This window comes from Labeo rohita, chromosome 17, assembly GCF_022985175.1.
Source record: "Labeo rohita strain BAU-BD-2019 chromosome 17, IGBB_LRoh.1.0, whole genome shotgun sequence".
NCBI classification, from domain to species: Eukaryota; Metazoa; Chordata; class Actinopteri; order Cypriniformes; family Cyprinidae; genus Labeo; species Labeo rohita.
Genome location: NC_066885.1, coordinates 28,618,745 through 28,640,525, shown reverse-complemented (window position 1 = coordinate 28,640,525; position 21,781 = coordinate 28,618,745). Strand labels below are relative to the sequence as shown.

Here is a 21,781-nt window from a genome sequence, read left to right as displayed (position 1 = left end):
ACAGAACAATTACTTTAGTACAACGAGTAGTAATTTACCATATACTGATCTGTACATCAAAGTGATACACAAAAAAACTATATCATTAAAAAAAAAAACCTCTCAGAAAATACATCAAATAAGCAGGATGTGTTCCTAAATATGCTAGTAAGTTCATAAATGTTATGCAAATTACTCACCTAGAACTGTAAGTTTAGTACCATTACCAAAGTGTGCTTCACTACCGAAGTTCACACTGATTCTATGCAACATTTAATACCTCATGAATTATTCAGTTTACCTCAATATATTTAACTTCATTTTAAAGAAGGCTTATCTCAAGATTACTGAGAAGCATTCCAGTTTGATTTATTACAAATTAATGTTATTTTGTATATTATAGAGCAACATTCTTTTTTTTTTTTTTTTTTTTTTTTCAAAAATGCATTGCACCTTGTCTAGCATAAGTGTGTCACTGGCAATCAATGAAATAGCATGAACATTTCTGAATTTTCTTACCCAGAACAGTGAGTTTTGTTCCATTGCCAAAATAAGCAGGATAACTACCACCAGTGTCACAACACACATGTGCACTAACAAATTCACTCAGGATGACAAATTCAAGTACTTTTTTAGCTTAAATGGCCCATGAATGCTGCTCAACAATATCCAACTAATTAACTTAGATTACTTATGGCAAGTGTGCTCATTTAAGTAATTTCATGAATATAAAACACACACATCATAACTTAGAAGATTCACTGCATATTAAAGTCAATACATAACAGAAGATTGCATAGCTACATTTCTGTACATCCTGCTAACGTTTTACATATGACACAGAATACTTAAATTACTTACCTAGAACTGTAAGTTTAGTGCCATTGCCAAAGTATGCAGGGTCGACAGTGTTCACATTGATACTAAGCTACAGTTAAAACCTCAACTACAGTCAAGATCATGTAAAATTTTTCAGTCATTATCTGACATAATTATCAAAATTAGATTTTTCTTACCTAGTACAGTTAACTTTGTTCCATTGCCGAAATAAGCCTGATAAGCACCAGTGTCACAGCACACATGTGCACTAACAAATTTACCACCAAATGCTAAAGCCCTAGCATAGGTTTTTTCTTGAATATCCTGTGAATATCACAAAACTATCTACTATATAACAATTGCTTTAGTACAACGAGTAGTAATTTACTATAGAGTGATTTATACATCAAATTGATATACAAAAAAAAAAAAAAAAACTATATAATTTTGAAAAATCTCAAAAAATAGCCTCCTTTTAGACCTAAACATCAAATAAGAAGGATGTGTTCCTAAAAATGCTAGTAAGTTCAGAAATGCTGTGCAAATTACTCACCTAGGACTGTAAGTTTAGTACCGTTACCAAAGTGTGCTCCACTACCCAAGTTCACACTGATTCTATGCAACAGTTAATACCTCAGATAGTTAGAATAATAAATTATTCCATTTAACTCAGTACGTTTAACTTATTTTAAAGAATGCTTATCTCAAGATTATGGAGAAGCATTCCAGTTTGATTCATTTCAATTTACTATTATTTTAGATGTCAAAGAACAACATTAAATTTTTGTTACGAACTTTAGTTTGTCAAGCACATCGTGCCTTGTCTAGCATAAATATGTCATTGGCAATCAATGAAATAGCATGAATATTTTTCAGTTTTCTTACCCAGAACAGTGAGCTTTGTTCCATTGCCGAAATAAGCTGGGTAAGTACCACCAGAGTCACAGCATGCATGTGCACTAACAAATTCACTCAGGATGCCAAATTCAAGTTCTTTTTTTTAGCTTAAATGGCCCATGAATGGGGCTCGACTATATCCTACAAATTTACTTGGCAGATGTACTCATTTAAGTAATTTCATAAATATAAAACACAAACATCATAACTTCTACTTCTAGCACATTCAAAGTCAATACATAAAAGAACATTGCATAGCTACATTTCTGTATATCCTGCTAATATTTTACATACAACACAGAATACTTAAATTACTTACCTAGAACTGTAAGTTTAGTGCCATTGCCGAAGTATGCAGGATCGCCAGTGTTCACACTGATACTAAGCTACAGTTAAAACCTCAGCTACAGTTGATCATGTAAACTTTGCCACTCATTATCTGACATAATTATCAAAATTAGATTTTTCTTACCTAGTACAGTTAACTTTGTTCCATTGCCAAAATAAGCCTGACCAGCACCAGAGTCACAGCACACATGTGCACTAACAAATTCACTCAGGATGCCAAATTCAAGTTCTTTTTTTAGCTTAAATGTCCCATGAATGCTGCTCAACTATATCCAACTAATTAACTTAGATTGCTTATGGCAAATGTGCTCATTTAAGTAATTACATAAATATGAAACACAAACATCATAATATTCACTACATATTAAAGTCAATATATAACAGAACATTGCATAGCTACATTTCTGTACATCTTGCTAACATTTTACATATGACATAGAATACTTAAATTACTCACCTAGAACTGTAAGTTTAGTGCCATTGCCAAAGTATGCAGGACTGGCAGTGTTCACATTGATACTAAGCTACAGTTAAAACCTCAGCTACAGTTGATCATGTAGACTTTGCCACTTATTATCTGACATAATTATGAAAAAAATAGATTTTTCTTACCCAGTACAGTTAACTTTGTTCCATTTGCGAAATAAGCCTGACCAACACCAGTGTCACAGCACACATCTGCACTAACAAATTTACCCACAACGCCAAATGCTACAAGTCCCAACATAGGTTTTTACTTGATAAATTAAGCTCTAAAATTCACACATAATACTTAAATTACTCACCTAGAACTGTAAGTTTAGTGCCATTGCCAAAGTATGCAGGATTGCCAGTGGTCACATTGACACAAAGCTACAGTTAAAACCTCACTACAATCAAGATCATGTAGACTTTGCCACTCAATATCTTACCTTTTTTTTTTTTTTATTTGATTTTTCTTACCTAGTACAGTTAACTTCGTTCCATTGCCGAAATAAGCCTGACCAAGACCAGAGTCACAGCATACATCTGCACTAACAAATTTACCCACGACACCAAATGCTAAAGCCCTAGCATAGGTTTTTACTTAATAAATTAAGCTCTATAATTCACACATAATACTCAAATTACTCACCTAGAACTGTAAGTTTAGTACCATTGCCAAAGTATGCAGGTTTGGCAGTGTTCACATCGATACAAAGCTACAGTTAAAACCTCACCACAGTCGAGATCATGTAGACTTTGCCACTCAATATCTGACTTTTTTTTTTTTAATTAGATTTTTCTTACCTAGTACAGTTAATTTTGTTCCATTGCCGAAAAAAGCCTGACCAACACCAGAGTCACAGCATTTGTCTGCACTTACAAATTTACCTGCAACACCAAATGCTAAGGCCCTAGCATAGTTTTAAAGCTCCATAATTCTCAAATTACTCACCTAGAACTGTAAGTTTAGTGCCATTGCCAAAGTATGCAGGAGTGCCAGAGGTCACACTGATTCTAAGCTACAGTTAAAACATCAACTACAGCTGGATTCATATAAAGAGTGCCACTTATCCCATCTAACCTCATTTTTAAGACTTTAACAAATTCTTGAAAACAAATTTACCCAAGACGTCAAATGCTAAAGGCCTAGCACAGCTTTTTGCTTGAATGCCCTGTGAATATCTCAAAACTATCTACTATAGAACAGTTATTTTAGTACAATGAGTAGTAATTGACCATATAGTGGTTTATACATCAGAGATATACAAAAAAAGCAATATCATTTTGGACTTGAACATCAAATAAGCAGGATGCATTCCTAAATATGCAAGTAAGTTTAGAAATATTATTCAAATTACTCACCTAGGACTGTAAGTTTAGTGCCATTACCAAAGTATGCCTGACTACCCATGGTCACACTGATTCTATGCAACAGTTAATACCTCAGATAGTCAGAATCATAAATGATTCTACTTACCTCAATATGTCTAACTTTTTAAAACATTTTAAAGAATAATTATCTCAAGTTTACTCTGAAGTATTCAGTTAATAAAATTTCAATTCAACAAAAATTTAGATTTCATAAAGCAACGTTTAAATGGTTACTAACCTCCATTTGAGATAATTCAGTGCATTGTGCTGTACTAACATAGGCATAACTTTGGCAATCAATGAAATAGCATGAACATTTTTGAAAATTCTTACCCAAAACAGTAAGTTTTGTTCCATTGCCGAAATAAGCTGGATAAGAACCAGAGCACAGCATATATGGGCACTGACAAATTCACTCAGGATGCCAAATCCAAGGCATTTTATTTTTACTTAAATGCCCCATGAATGCTGCTTGATTATATTGATCTAAATTACTTAGGTTATGTATTCCAAGTGTGATCATTGGAGTAATTTTATAAATATAAAACACAAACAGCATAATTTAGAAGGTTGCATATTAAAATTGATAAATAAATGAACATCACATAGCTAAATTTCTGCAATAATCTGATTTACACATCACACATAATACTCAAATTACTTCCGAGAACTGTGAGTTTAGTGCCATTGCCAAAGTATGCAACACTGCCAGTGTTCACACTGATACTAAGCTACAGTTAAAACCATAGCTATAGTCAAGATCATTTAGACTTTCCCACTCATATCATCTGACATAATTAAAAAAATAAGATTTTTCTTACCCAGCACAGTTAACTTTGTTCCTTTGCCAAAGTAAGCCTGAGAATAACTGGAGCCACAGTGTACATGTGCACTAACAAATTTACTTAAGACAGCAAATGCTTTCAAGCCTCTACATAGTGTACTTAACAAATAATTTTTCCTTAGGTTTAAAACTTCAACATAATCAATTTACTCACCTAGAACTGTAAGTTTAGTTCCAGTACCAAAGTATGCTGGGTCGTACTGATCACACTGATTCTATGCTACTGATGAAACCTCTTTAAGATCTTTCCTACATATTTGTCTGTTTTTCTTTTCAGTAACTTAAGAACACTACACAATTACATTTGGCAATCTAATGCCTAAGCCTGTTTTCTAACACTAAGAATAGTTCAGAAGAATCAGAAAACTTCCTTTCTTTTTTAAACTAAAATCATACATTACAAAAAAATAATAGTATTTTCTAATATTTCCAACATTTTTCAGGTCTTACCAAGAACTGTTAACTTTGTTCCATTGCCGAAGAAAGCTTGACCTCCACCAGAGTCACAGCACATATGTGCACTAATAAAATTACTTAGGTCTGTCTAAACATTGAGGCTTCAGAAATGCTTAGCCATTTTATCTATCCTTATACTTTTATACATCATTATACTTATTTTAACATCAAATAAATATCAGAATATTTCTTACCTAGTACTGTGAGTTTGGTGCCATTACCAAAGTATGCTGGGTTGTAGTTGTTCACACTGATTTTACGCTACAGATAAAACTACCTCTACTCTTAATACCATCTACATTACTACTTGCATAATACAACAATTACTTTTCAAATGGAAATAAAGTGTTTTGAGTCAAAAAGAACCCTCAGAACGCATTAACTCTGATATATACAATAAATGTAATAATTTTGATTTGAAGCCTCATTTTTGGTTAAGCATTGCTGTTTAAACAATATGAAATGTGTTTCTTACCAAGAACAGTTAATTTCGTTCCTTCGCCAAAGTGAGCCTGACCAGTATTAGACACAGCAGACATGTGCACTAATAAAATGTCTAGGTTTTGTACTAACTTCTTCTAAACCACACTGGCTATAAAGTTAACATGCTGAACATGAAAATGTTACAAACACACTGGCCAATCATTTTTTGCAAATTTTCAATGGTGTAGAACTTCATTACAAACAAGACAGAGCCAAAGCTCTATCGAATTTGAGCAAAACAGCAGTCATTAGACATAATAAAGATATGACTTTGCATATTTGCAGATATTTATACAATACTTGTAATCATAATTATTGTTTTTCTTACCTAAAACAGTAAGTTTGGTGCCGTTTCCAAAATATGCTGGCGTGTTTGAGCACAGAGTATCAAGACAGTATCACAAACTTCTGTCTCACACAAACTTACTCAACTATATTATACAATTCCCATTGGTAATTATATGTAACAAATGCTTTTTTTTGCATTTAATTAGTCTTTTACATTTACAAAAAAAGTTCTTACTTAGAACAGTCAGTCGTGTCCCTTCACCAAAGATAGCCTGGCTGGTTCCAAAGCACAGCATGCAGGCTCACTGATAAAAATACTTGAACTTCATAACCCTTACTTTTAACTAAATCTACAAATAGTTCTGTTTTTTAGTTTTTTGCTTTCAAATATGTTGCTTTAAATTAACAACCCATAATATAGCACAGTTTATTCGTAAAAGTTGAAGTTGAAGAATTACTTACCAAGAACTGTTAATTTGGTGCCGCCACCGAAATAGGCTTGATAATTGGCACAGCATATGACTGTCGTGTCAAAAAGGGTCTCAAATCGAATACTGAAATTGTACCGTATTATTTTCACAACTTTTCAATGTAGTCTAACCTTAGTGGACAATCATCAACCACTTGAGCTTAACAAATATTTTGTTATTGCCTAAAATTCCCATGCAGACCTACATATTAGTATAGTTAAAAGTGTTTCTTACCTAGAACTGTTAATTTTGTTCCATTTCCAAAGTGTGCTTGATAAGCATTGTCACAGTGAAGTGGTATGCACAAATTTATGACACAAGCTATGGTACAAATTAATTGAAACATTTGGGTTTGATGTGGAGGCCCCTTTCCTACTGGTGCCGTAGTTTAGTCAAAATAGAGTATGAAAGGTATAGGCCAGACAATATGAATATTGGTCAGAAGTAGCATTTAAACATTAAAGAAAAATGTATCTTAATTTAAGCAAACTTACCTAAAACTGTCAGTTTTGTTCCATTTCCAAAGTAAGCTTGCAAACCAGAGGCACATTGTTTTGGAGTACTCCGAAATTTTCATTGTGATTCCTTGATTTTCCATGATCATATAAAAGTTTGTTAATTCCATAATAGTCATCTCCCAGGAGGCTGTTTGATGTAAATCCAAAATATACATTGATTTGCTACACAGAAAATGATCAAATTATCCAGTCAAGTCCAAGCTCAAGCATCCATACATGCACTTACTGCTGATAAAAGCTGTTCAGATGTATAAAAATGTGGTAATTGCTCAAAATATTAGTAATCCTTCTCTACTAGATATCTGTTGTATTTAACATTGAAATCCATTAGAAACATTTGCCGTGATTGGATTTATTGTCTCTGTCTAATTGACTGTACATGGAGGGAGGTTTTTGTACAGCGGCTCTATGGGATTGTATCACCGTGGCCCCCTGTCCCCACGGTGCTAAAACATTATACAAAAACAAAAAATTCTCCTTTCTCTCTTTCCCCCCTCTCTCCCCCCAACCCTCATTTTATCTTTATTTTTAATCATTCTCTTGCACATGTTCTTTTTATGTCTGTCTGTATACAGTCTATGTTGCTATTTCTGTGATTACGGAGAATTTGGGCAGGTGCAGATGCCTCCACCTAAAAATGTCTCTATGACAGTTTTCCGACCCCTCCCACATCCTCATCAAACAATCATCAGAGTATGAAGAAAGTACAAGTACTGTATCTGTAAATCTGTTTGAACAACAGAAATAAATGAACAGCTGCAATAAAATAACTGATGTCACTATCTATAAAAGTTTCAGCTGAAGAAATAGTATTGTAATTCTATTGCAATGCCATAGGAACATTTATTATTTTCTCAGAATTATGTAAAACTATTTTAATTTAATTTTTTGTAATTAACAGTTTCTATTTAACCTAAAGACTCAACAAACAACCTAGATGTAAAAGAAATGTACATAAATGCATTTAATGCTGCAGTTTGTGGAGCACTGCGCTATGTACCCTCTCTATGAGATACTGTAAATAAAACAACTGCATTATTGTAACAAATACCATAAACAGACTCTAATCTTTTCAGTCAGAGCACAGTTTTAATTGTGTAGTTGTTTGATTATAAAACATACATACATCTACATAAACATTAACTAAAGTATCCTTTCAGTCCAAAAGAATTCAAAGCCTGAACATTTTGATTAGTGACTTTTTCTCTCAGTGGTAATTAACTGTTTTCTATAAAATAAGAATATAATAAAATAATGGTTATTTTATCCAATTTGGCAATGTGGCAATAAGACATGCTAAACTAATAAAAAGCAAAGCAAAAGCAACATTTTGACCACTTTATTACTCATGATTACATAATCACAGACTACAATGATGACGTATAGAACATCTCAGAAATTCAGAATGCATCATCATGCCATCTGCTGCTGTAAATAGAGTATAAAAACAGTACTAAAGTTGCTCATATCATCCTGCAGAGGTCAGCATATGATCTTTAATCCAAAGGATGATCGGATCATATTAAATTGTACTGCTCTTTAACTGTATCAGTGGTACAATACTATAAGCACTCTGCTAGAATAAAGACTGCTAGAAGAAATATTGAATGAATGAATCAATCTGTTATCCATGAGTTATGATGAACATGTCTACATGTAGTGATAGAGATAAGAATGCATATGAAACATAATAAAAAAAAGAGTTAAAAATCTGAATCTGCAAATATCAAGTGTAAATTTTATAATTATACCATTATAATACGTAATTATAAATCTGATTATACAAAAGCCACTTTAAATGCTTTTTCAGTGAGCAGTGTTTCATAAGTACATATATGTAGTCCACAGGGATTTTCGTTTAGCTGTGTTTGTTCCAGACAGAATGTCATTCTGTGAACATTATGCTAGTGACAGAGATTTTTCAGTTTCTTTTTCTGCAGGTTACATTGTTGCACAAGTAGGTGGCATCAAATGACTGTCTGTCTGAATGACTGTCTTTAAGTAATTCATTGAATCATTAATTTACAGACATCAATCCTCTTAAAAAACACATTAATTTATTAACTAAATATTAAGAAAGAAAGAAAGAAAGAAAGAATACTTGTATTTCCATGGCAGTCTAGGGGGCCATGGTAGAGCAGGTAGTCCAGGAGGGTTCACTGGTTGGAGCAGACTTTGGGATGGGCTTAGAAGTACACTGTCAGAAAAAAATGGTACAGTTCTGTCACTGGGGCGGTACCCTAAGGTACAAAGTGAAAAGGTACAAATATGTACTTTTATGTACTTTTAAGGTACCAATATATAAATTTATGGTACCAATATGTACTTTTAAAGTGCTAAAATGTCCCTTTAAGGTACTAATATGTACTGTTTAGGGGCAGGTAAAGTACAAAAATGTACCTTTTCACTTTTGTACCTTAGGGTACAAAAGAACAGAAGCCCTCTCTGGGCTAGACTCGGGATCTGAGGCTCTCCCTGGGCCAGATGCATGAAACAGCAGCCTTCTCTGGGCTTGAGGTGGGGATCGGTGGCCGACGGACTTGAGTACGAAGCGGCTGGCGGGATTGAGAGCGAAGTGTCTGGCAGACTTGAGAGTGAATCAGGCAGCGGACTTGACAGTGGAGTGGCTGCTGTTTCTGTGTTGAGGACTGAGACTGATCTTGGGTCTGGAGACAGAGGAAGGGATGTGGATTTTAGCGCTCACCTGACAGAGTGGAATGTGGGTTCAGCAACTTGGAAGCTATTAGAAGTCTATTTTCGAGCTTGTGGGAGCATGGGAGGAACTGGGTGGTCTGAACCATTGATTAGGCATGTGGAGGGTCTCGGCGTGGGGTGAGCTGGAGAGGTAATAAAGTATGAGATTAATGAACTCGACCAAAGAAAAATCACACGTAGGAAGATTACAGCGGATCGTTTCCTCATGCAGACCCAACTGAAAATAAGCACCGAGTGAAGCATCGTGTCAACTCATGGGTGGGGGGGATGGGGGGATGGGGACACACGCAAAAGTCTAGGGGCATGACACAACCAGACATGGCCAAATTAAATGTGCACGTTTCTACTCGTTGTTGTGATGTTCTACAATGTTGTACACTGACAGTGTACAGTATATAGTCACGCTGTACAAAATTGGGTAATAACTGAACCAGTGTGCAGTTAGCCGGAGTCCTAACCAGTTCCTCGATTCATGTACACGATATACAAATTCACAAGCTCAGAGCTACAGTTGGGAGGTGATTATGTAAGGTCCACTTTGTGCTTAAATTATGCACTTTTTATTATCATTGGTTCTGCTTGTTTGAGACTCTATGCAAAGAACAGGGTAACAACAGTGTGATATTCATAAGACTAATACACATCATGGAAGTTTACATAAAGGAGACCAGACAGTTAATGTGTGTGTGTGCTGGGTTTTTGTGCAGTCCTTGATGGGTGTTGGTGATTAGGGAAAACTATCCATGACAACAAACATTGAAAATAACCTTAGATTAAGGTTGCATTGTGGAGACATGCACTCACAATCTTCAATAAACATTGCAACAGACATTTATCACTCAGTTTAGAGCTTTCAAATATGACAAATTAGTAACATTTAAATTTAAAATAGATGACAGTGACATATGAAACAATAACGATATTACTGTATTACAATATTACATTTATATCCTGAGATTTATAAATATGCATGATTACATTTACTGCAGATTGCCCTAACTGCAGAATAAATTCAAAATGTACATGTAAATTGTAGATTCTGTATATATTATCTTTATCTTTATAACTTATGTACTTATTTCCTTTATCTATTTTATAAAGGAGCTCAAAAATAGGATATTACACAACCAGCTTGATTATCATGTATTTGCTCTTTGATCATTGTGGCTCAGGTTGAGGTTATTGTTCAGGTGCTTGGCTAGGTTAAGGTACTGTGCAATGCTTGAAGCACAGAAATATGTACCTGAGTCCTCTTCTGTTAAATTATTGATCTCCAGTGAAGATTCTTTAGTGTCAGGACGTTTCATTATATATTTTGTTTTTGAGAATGGGTCAACTGTTTCTACTGAATCTTTTCCAGGAGAAAAAGCAACAAGGGACAGTTCACCTTGACCTCTCTGTCTGTACCAGTACATATAAAAATAGGTGCCATCATCATGGTTACATTTTAGAATAAGCTGTTTATCCCGTTGAATAATCAGTTGAGTTTTACTAACTTGGTCATTCTGAGTGATGGTTATTCCTTCTAATGACTCTGTCGGGTAGAAAACAATCGATTATATCAATTTTCATCACAACAATAACATTTCTAAACAAATATTTGAAAAAAAAAAAAAAACTGTCTGGACTTACTAATAACTAGCAGCAAAATAAACCCCAAACACAGCAGTCCCATGACATTAAAGATGAGAACCCACTCCTTACTGTCTCTTAACCCTTCTAGATTTATTTTGACTGTCCTATTTAGTGTCTACGATCAAAAGGAACAGGAAATGACATCATACATGAGAGATGAAAGCACAGTGCAGTGTTAACATTGTGGTTGTTGTTTGGCAGTGCAGCTGTAATATAATACTGTGTGCTTGTGGCACGGCGTGGGGTGAGCTGGAGAGGTAATAAAGTATGAGATTAATGAACTCGACCAAAGAAAACTCACACGTAGGAAGATTACAGCGGATCGTTTCCTCATGCAGACCCAACTGAAAATAAGCACAGAGTGAAGCATCGTGTCAGCTGAACTAATTAGAAAGCTTGAGGCATTCCTCCACATACCTCTCCAAAGGCCGACCATCCTGCCGCAGGCCCAGTTTACATTATTTGGTCCCGTCATCTGTCACAGTTGTATAGGAAGGAAGGCAAGGACAGGAGGTGAACTTCAAAACTCTCTTTGTTTAATGAATAAACTTCAAACACATTTAGAATGGTGAAAGCAAACCTAACATAACGGTGACCGGACAACCAAAGACTAACCAGACTGGGGCTTATGTCCTTCAAGTCCTCCTGGGATGTTTGTACCTACGAGTTTGTCATTACGATTCCAGGTACATTCAAGTCACTTTGGTCAGAACAAGATTTTCGATTTACCATTATTATTGCTTCACTGTGTTTTTGCTTTTTTCTGTTTTTAGTAAATTTATGAAGGTGATGTAAACTGCATCATTTTACATCATTATAATAATTTTATTCATTTCAACATTTTGCCATCTATACAGATGCTGCATATCTATTGTCTTTGCCTGAGTCCATTACATCCGACACGTTTTTTTAACTGAAATGCCCCCAACTGGGAAACTCAGGGCTTAAAGAAAATTTTAAGTTTCCCACTCGTAACAGCGACTTTGTGGTGGCATTCATGTTCATTCAACTTGTGAATATGATCTGTCCAACATGACTTGAACACACCATTAAATATATAGACAAATTAGGGTAATTAACTTAACACAGATAATTGCAATGAGACAATACAACAAGAGGGAAAACTAGCTCACAGAGCACATGGGGGGACAAACACACACAAAGGTCCAGGGGCATGACACAACCAGACATGACCAAGTTAAATGTGCAAGTTTCTGCTTGTTGTTGTGATGTTCTACAATGTTGTACACTGACAGTGTACAGTACATAGTCATGTTGTACAAAATTGGGTAATAACTGAACCAGTGTGCAGTTAGCCGGAGTCCTAATCAGTTCCTCGATTCATGTACACGATATACAGATTCACGAGCTCAGAGCTACAGTATAGGAAGCTGATTAAGTAGGTCCACTTTGTGCTTAAATTACGCACTCCTGATTATCATTGGTTCTGTTTGTTTGAGACTCTACACTAATAAGTGCTGCTCTTGGTAGCATGCTGCCTTTCTGCTTGTTAGTTTAAGGCAGTGTTTTGACTTTCTGTCATGATTATGAAAAATCTAGTAATTCACATCATTTTTTGGGAAAAAAACTAGAATGTAATACTTCAGTTTTGGTTGTTGTGTGCTGAAATAAGCATAGGGAAAAAACACACACACACACAAACAATTAATTGAAAAGCTACATTTAAATGTTTCCTACAAAGAAATTGAGCACCTTATTTTAGTTTGTTGAACATACACTTTTATTTGGTGATCCTCCTAGTTCTAAGCCACTTGACACATTCTCTATAATCAAAAGGTTAGTAAAAACAGTTCAAAGAACAGGGTAACAACAGTGTGATATTCATAAGACTAATAAACATCATGGACGTTTACATAAAGGAGACCAAACAGTGAATGTGTGTGACAACAAACATTGAAATTAAGGTATATGTTGCATTGTGGAGACATGCACTCACAATCTTCAATAAACATTGCAACAGACATTTATCACTCAGTTTAGAGCTTTCAAATATGACAAATTAGTAACATTTAAATTTAAAATAGATGACAGTGACATATGAAACAGTAACAATATTACTGTATTACAATATTACATTTATATCCTGAGATTTATAAATATGCATGATTACATTTACTGCAGATTGCCCTAAATGCGGAATAAATTCAAAATGTACATGTAAATTGTAGATTCTGTATATATATATCTTTATAGTTTATGTACTTATTTCCTTTATCTATTTTATAAAGGAGCTCAAAAATAGGATATTACACAACCAGCTTGAATATCATGTATTTTCTCTTTGATCATTGTGGCTCAGGTTGAGGTTATTGTTCAGGTGCTTGGCTAGGTTAAGGTACTGTGCAATGCTTGAAGCGCAGAAATATGTACCTGAGTCCTCCTTTGTTAGAGTATTGATCTCCAGTGAAGATTCTTTAATGTCAGGACGTTTCATTATATATTTTGTTTTTGAGAATGGGTCAACTGTTTCTACTGAACCTTGTCCAAGAGAAATAGCAACAAGGGACAGTTCACTTTGACCTCTCTGTCTGTACCAGTACATATAATAATAGGTGCCATCATCATGGTTACACCTTAAAGTAACCTGTTTATCCCGTTGAATAATCAGTTGAGTTTTACTAACTTGATCATTCTGAGTGATGGTTATTCCTTCTAATGACTCTGTCGAGTAGAAAACAATTGATTAGATCAATTTTCATCACAACAATAACATTTCTAAACAAATATCTGAAAAAAAAAAAAAAAAAAAAAAAAAGTCTGGACTTACTAATAACTAGCAGCAAAATAAACCCCAAACACAGCAGTCCCATGACATTAAAGATGAGAACCCTTACTGTCTCTTACCCCTTCTAGATTTATTTTGACTGTCCTATTTAGTGTGTCTACGATCAAAAGGAACAGGAAATGACATCATACATGAGAGATGAAAGCACAGTGCAGTGTTAACATTGTGGTTGTTGTTTGGCAGTGCAGCTGTAATATAATACTGTGTGCTTGTGGCACAATAGTAGAGAGCAGAGTCTTCAGTGTTTAGCTTGTTAATCTGCAGCGTGGACATCTTTATTTCAGGACGGGTCGCTGCATACTTAGAATCATCAGTTTTAAATGGTGCTTCAATCTCTGCCATATTTTGGCCAGCAGAAAATACCAATAAAGACAAACCCAAACTCCCCTTTGTTTGCTTGTACCAGAACAATCTGTAGTGGTCTGAATTATCATGTTGACATGTCAATGTCACATCTGAATTGCTGTTGGCAAAGACATCTGACTTTTGAAAGATCTCTCCATTGGATTTATCTGGAAAACAGGATAGTTGATACAAATAAGTGTTATAATGTTGTTCGTAACCCTTGTGGAAAAGGGCATAGTATTGAATATGCATGTGCAGTGTTCTTCAGATTTTAAAGGTATATAAATATATTTCAAGGTTACCTTGTTGCAGTGTAATTATACATTTAAGTACTGAGTAACGTTAATTAACTAGTTTTGAATGTGCATTTGTAGATAATGTAATATTAATGAAATAAAAGATCATGTAAGTTTACTATGTGTGCTAAGTGTACTAACATCATAATACATGTATAATAACAAATATCTTTAAATACATGACATACAAGTTTCAATATAAATGAGGTTATATTCAAATATATTTTACTTTGCCATTATTGCTTGTCAGTATATTTGGTAGTATACCTTAACCCCATTTCAAAGAGAAAAAAAGTCAAGAGAATGTAAATAACTATAAAGGTGGGGGGGAAATGAAATCCAAAAGCCTTACAGACAGTCAGCAGTAAAGTGAGTATGAACCAGCTGAGCTCCATATTGTCCCATAAACGAATGAGGTACTGGCTTCCTATGCAGTTCTGCAGTATGAAAGAGAATGTCAACTTCCTGTGAAATGAAAAGCACACGCCCCAACAACACATCTCTCCAGTTTTCACAAATAAGTCACTAAACTACACATAGCTTGTATTTAAAAAGTTACAACTTGGCTAGTTGAAGTGCAATCACCCTATCCTTCACAAGTTACTAATATCTGTAGCTATTAAGGGGTCTCAGTTAGTGTGAGAGTATTAAATTTAAACGATACATTTATCTCAATTATTAATAAATCTTGAGTCAAAAGCATAGTGAAGAAAAGCAACATTTAATTAAATTAAAACATTTAAAATTTGAAATTACTTATTTTACATGAACCATCTGACTTTGAGTTTGAATAGAAGAGCTGGACTTAAAGAGGAACTTTGGAAGAATTATCACTGGAGACTCAAAAGTAGCTTGCTACCAGTGTTGGGTAAAGTTATACCCAAGTATATGTTAAGTTATTAACATCAGTTAAGTTTAATGGAATAGAATGAGTTTACGTTTGTGTTACTTTTTAAATCTGGGCTGGGCTTGCTCATTTTTGTTTGTTTGTTTTTTATATAAAAAGTTATATTTTTAGTAAATATAAAAGCCCTTTTACACAAAAAAGGGAAATGAATAAGCCTGAGGCTGAAGGAAAATAAATTCATGTCTATACAGAATGCAGGAGAAGAAAGTTTAACATGGTTAATAAAATGGGATTAAACACATAAAGGATATTTGTGTTGTTTAACATATTTAATTATTATTTTTTTTTTTTTTTTTGACACAGGTTTGCATCATATTGTGAATTTGCATTTCACTGTTTTAATTAATTTTGATGAATACTGGATTTTGTTTGTTTGTTTGTTTGTTTGTTTGTTTGTTTTTTTATGAGTGAGATGAATTAATGCATGTTCACAATAACAATAATAACATCATGTTCACACAGCACACACAACGCCTCTTTACTTCCTTTACTTTATATTATTCTCAACATAGGGACAGAGACTTGTCAGTTAATATTGATAAAGTAAGTTGAAAAAGTAACTCAGATATTTTCTTGAAAATTAAAAAGTAATGTGTTACTTTACTAGTTACTTGAAAAAATAATCTGATTATGTAACTCGCATTACTTGTAATGTATTACTGCTACTGTCATGCCACTGAAAATTCTGAAATAAAAACCAAGTGAAAGGGTTTTTAGCATTGCTACTTTTATTTAGTAACTCCCCGACCCCAGTTTCACACATTCAGAATTTTCAGTGGCTTACAAGCACTTTAGACACAATGTCTCTCAGCCAGGATAATTTAATTAATTTCACTTAGCCAGACCTTCAGATTGATGACATAAGCAGTTGTCATTGGCCAAGGACTGCCCAGGAGGACGTCTGACATAAAGCAACCAATCACAGTTTGCTTTGTTCAGCAGTTTAGGGGTGAGAAAATGTACAGCTGATGACTGGCATGCAACAGTGGCAAAACAATGGTACTGTGAATTTCGCAAAGCCCAGCATTAAGAACAAGACACTTCTCCTGGAATTCCTGTAGAATTCAACCAGTCAGATGACGACATTTTTTGTGCCATATGCATCAGCCATTTAGCCAATGGACTGTGGGCGCGACATCTGAGGCTGAGACTAGGATATCATTACAGTAAAGTTTCTCTGACACCAGGTGTCAATTATATCACACTTATTGTTAGAGCGTGCACAGTTGTAGCTTCACTGTGGCTTGCAGCACAGTAATATGTACTGCTGTCCTGTGCAGTGATGTTGGATATAGTCAGGCTGAACATGTTGTCCTTTGTGTTTAGAATGGCTTCATAGTTCTGTTTTTGTTGGTCATACTCTTTTATAATAAACTGAATAGGTTGTCCATAATGGTCTTGCCTGTACCAATACATAGTGTAGCTAGACATGCTAACTCCTGCTGCCATGCTACAGTCTAAAGTCACTTCATCTCCTGGTAGCGCTGATATGAAACGTGTCGACTGAAGCACGATGTGAGCTGATGTCTGACCTACAGAAAAAAAAAAAAGAAAAAAAACAGTAGACAAACAAATAACACTGAGACAGCACTTATTATAACCAATAAAGTTATGTATAATTGACTAGCATGTGTTCAGCATGTTGTTTGTATTGAATAAATAAAGAGATTTTAAATTTGTTGAGTTAAATTGTCCATACTGTGTAAATTTCCATATTGCAAATATGACACTCACTCTGATACACAATAAGGAGCCATTTCAGAAGAAGTACTGAGATTCGGCTGTTCCTCATCTCCCAGATTGAGCCACATCAAGTGGATCGCTATAGCAAAGAGTAAGCTAACAAGTTGACTCTAAAAGGAGGAGCTATACTTTGCAAATGATGATTGATGGCCATTGTACAAACAAAGGTGAAGAAAAAAAAGTGTCTGACATCATCACAAATGAATATCACAAGTACTGCACAAAAACAATAGACTAAAATAGGATTTTAAATGCAACTTCGAAATTTTTAAACTCACCATTGAAAATGAAATACAGGTTTCTGTGTGCAGCATTTTATGTATTTTACATTTCATCTAGACATCATAATCCGATGTTATAATAAAACATGTTGTGAATATTTGTGCAACATTGCGGGTTAATTACATAATACAAATGACCCTGCTGAGTTTTCGGTTTAAATTGATTGATTTTTGTAAATATAAAGCTGGCATTTTCATGCAAAAGACACTGTCTGTACCACAGAGGATTTAACAAATATTAGGATATACACTGCCACTTAAAAGTTTGGCATCAGTTGGATTGTTAAGGTTTTTTAAAGAATTATCCAATGCTCAGCGAGGCTGCATTTCAGTGTTTTTTGATTAATAAAAAGTTAAAAAGAACAACATTTATTCAAAATATGAATATTTTCTAACAATACAGTATAAGTCTTTGCTGTCACATTTTATCAAATTAACACATTTTTAAGGTGTTAGGTAAATAAAATTAGTAATTTCTTTAAAAAAAAAAAAAGAAAGAAAGAAAGAAAGAAAGAAAGAAAGAAAGAAAGAAAGAAAGAATAAAGAATTACTGACCACAAACACGAAAGATTCTTTTTAACTATTTATTTATTAAAGAATCCTTAGAAAGATCTGACATGTACAAAATATTAAGCAGCTGATTTCAACATTGATAAAAAAAAAAAAAAAAAAAAAAATCATATTAGAATGATTTCTGAAGGCTCATGTGACACAGAAGACTGGAGTAATGATGCTGAAAATTCAACATTTCATCACAGGAATAAATTACATTAGTCAAATTGACAACAGTTATTTTTTACACTAAAATAATATTTCACAATATTACTTTTTTTTTTTTTTTTTTTTTTTTTTTTTTGATCAAGTAAATGCAGCTTTGATGAACATAAGAAACTTCTTTTAAAAATCCCACACTTTTGAACAGCAGTGTATGTAATTATGTACTTTTAGGATATATGTCTATTGTTGTTGTTGCACTTTTGTAGGTGTGTATGTGGATTAAATGCATCAACAGGATTCAGACATAATTGACAAACACTGAAAAGTTTTAAAAATATATCTACACTGTTGTATTCATTAAATGTCATCTGATATTGATCTACTGTAAGTCAGTTATAGACAAACACAATCTCATTTAATTAATAACACACAAACAGTTTCAAACCTTTCAAATTTTATTGAAGAAATTGTGTGATCATTGCACCTTGCAAATTGTCTTCAGCATGTTTTAAGTGCTTGTTTACGCTGTTACACGACTTGCATAATTTGTTCAGTAAATCAGACTCTTAGTGAATTCTCTTTGCTTTTTGTTAACAACTTTAATGTGCCATAGTTAATATTAACAGTTCACATTTCGGTCAGCACCAATAGCCTCATGCTTAGCGCGTAACTGTGCTTGCAGTGACCTGTGTTTGATTCCCATCTTGAGATCCTTTGCTAATCCCACTTCCCTCTCTCCTCCCAGAGCTTTCTTGTTTCTCTGCCTCAGTCGTTTCAATCTCACTTAAAACACCTAGAAAAATAACTTTAAAAAAAAAAAAAAAAAAAAAAAAAACAGTTTAGATTTTGCTTGCATTATATTCTCATTCTTCTTCTTTAAGCACCTCCACACTGGAAAGGAATTTAATACTGGCAGTTAGTCATGGTTTGTAACACACCTGATAGTGGTTAACCACTCAAAATTTTACCGTAACAAACTGGAGAAATATATTTTAGATAGAGGTAGAGGGTTTTTCTGTTAGTAAAAAATGATTTTGCAGCACTGTGTACTGGCAGCACAGAAATAAATAGCAGAGTCTGAGAGAACGAGTTTTGAGATGGTTAGAGATCCCATAACTGCGTTGTTTCTAGTTTGTTGGAACCGATCTGGAAATTCAGGCTCATTGTTTGGTGGAGATTCTGAGTAACCATAGCCAATCAGATCTAGAGACATGCCAGTTTTCTGTTGTCGATACCATAACATGACAAGTAAGCTACTGTCGTCATGTTTGCAGTTGATCTGTGCTTCGCCATTTTGGTCGGCAATCAAGAGTGGAGTCTGTTCAAAATTCACACAATTTGCAGTCCCTGATGAGAAAATATTTGTAAAGTTAGAAATCATTCAGAAAATTATCTTTCAAAATTAAATAATGTATGTTTGTTGCTTTATCATCATACTTAAAAACACAACGATAATAATTCCCAGCGCACAAGTAAGCCCAGACATCTCTGATGCCCTGTGTGAGAGAAAATGAAAGAGCTGCTTAGAGATGTTAGAGGGAGGGAAGACTATAATATCCTCTATTGTAACTCTTACTGCCAGTGTTTTAATACCAGAGTTACATCTCCCCCTGTTGGCCCTATAAATAAAAAAAAAACACAATTGGTTGAGTCAGCTTAAAATAATTAAAATTTTAAGTTCAGTCAACTACAATAAGTTTAGTCAACTTGAAATGTTAAGTTTTACTAAGTAACAACATAGATATTTGTGTTTGCTAAACTTAACAAATGGGTAAGTTGACTCACTTAGTATAATTTAACATTTCAAGTAGAATAAACTTGAGTTGACTGAATTTAAAATTTTAAGGCAGCCAGGTTACAAATTATTTTAAGTTGACTCAACAAATTGTTTTTTTTTTTTTTTTCAGTGTACAACAACCACAGTTCTTTTGTGTTTTTGCTATGCAAATATTTACATTTTTCACAATGAGTTTTCTTGTACTATTATTTGTAGAGGCTGCAACATACACATATATATATATATATATATATATTTTTTTTTTTTTTTTTTTTTTTTTTTTCTCTTTGCTAACAGTTTGTATCTCATAGGTAAAACATTCAAACATTGTACTGGCCAATTGGGGGCTTTCAAGTCAAAGCACTGAGAAAATAACACTGTTTTAAAGACTATCAAAGCAGAGCTATGGAAACCATGCACCACTGTTTTGGTTTCCTGTGTGCTTGAGTTTTAGTTAAGCAGTAATTTGAGTATGTGGCACTGTGCTTACTGACAGCACAGTAATAAACAGCAGAGTCTGATGGACTGAGATCTGAGATTTCCAGAGCTCCATTCAGTGTGTCTTTTCTTTTCTGTTCAAACCTGCCTTTAAATCCAGCTTCATTGCTGGGTTCACTCATACTATATCTGTAACCAATTAGAACCATGGCTGTATCCTTTTGCTGATACCATAACATGTTTAGCATGCTACTGTCATCATGAGAGCATTCTATCTCTGTTTTACCAGTTTGGTTTGCAAATAAAGATGTCACCTTTTGTTGAACATGCACACATTGCGCCTTCCCTGTGAAAATAGTCAGGCTTTAGGAAATATTCCAATTCAGTTCGACAAACATCTATTAATAATGATTTAAATATCATATTGCTATCTCAAATGAATTCTTACCTATGTAAAAGATGAAAAATATCCACAGTTCATATGCAGTTCTAAACATCCTTCTAAGGTTACGAATACTCTGATCATGCACACAGCAAAAATAATGTGACGAGAGAGAGTGGGTATCAGACTTTAACCAAGACAAAGAGAGAGGAAAACATGTACATTAAAATAGTCACATCTCCCCCTACTGACTGTATCACATCAATGAGATGTTTTTTTCAAAAAGGGTTTTTTTTGTTTGTTTGTTTGTTTTTTTTTTTTTTTTTTTTTTTTGGTGGAAGGGAGGAGTAAAACATCAATAACAAAATTTGCATGTACAAGATCTCTTTTTCTACTGGCTTGTCTGTAAAGTTATGAGTTCATTTATTTGTGGTTGAGGCGGGTGTGGTTGCAGGTTGCCACCCAAAGAGTTTTTGCTGTATAATTTACTGGAGTTCATTCACTGTGGTAACTAGCAGCGCACAGATACACAGCATCAACCCCCTCCTTAACTTCCACCATCAGGGTCCATTTCTTTGTCTCTGTACCTGACATTTTGAAGCCTTTCTCAAAACCCTTCTCTTCAGAGGCAGAGTTAAAATTGTAGCTCCCAATAAGCACCAGTCCTTCTCCTTTTATTTGTCTGTACCAGTATTTGTAGTTATAGTCTGTGTCATTCTGGTAACAGTGAATTTCAGCTGAAGAGCCTGCATAACTGGATATGTACTTTGGCCATTGAGTGATCAAAACACCATCACTGAA

At 34.2% G+C, this 21,781-nt stretch overlaps 1 long non-coding RNA gene and 1 gene segment (V, D, J or C); both read right to left on the bottom strand.

Annotated features, from left to right (window-relative positions):
• Positions 1–21,781, bottom strand: part of LOC127179548 (M1-specific T cell receptor beta chain-like) — a 47,917-nt gene that overhangs the window by 6,322 nt on the left and 19,814 nt on the right. Inside the window, 1 exon segment of the C gene segment in view lies at positions 996–1,052. Within this exon segment, the coding sequence occupies positions 996–1,052 (57 nt within the window).
• Positions 18,596–21,179, bottom strand: LOC127179549 (uncharacterized). Its single transcript, XR_007829526.1, has 4 exons — positions 21,047–21,179; positions 20,913–20,944; positions 19,821–19,879; positions 18,596–19,730 (listed from the first exon to the last, which is right to left on the bottom strand). It is a non-coding gene; the product is annotated as an uncharacterized LOC127179549 (long non-coding RNA).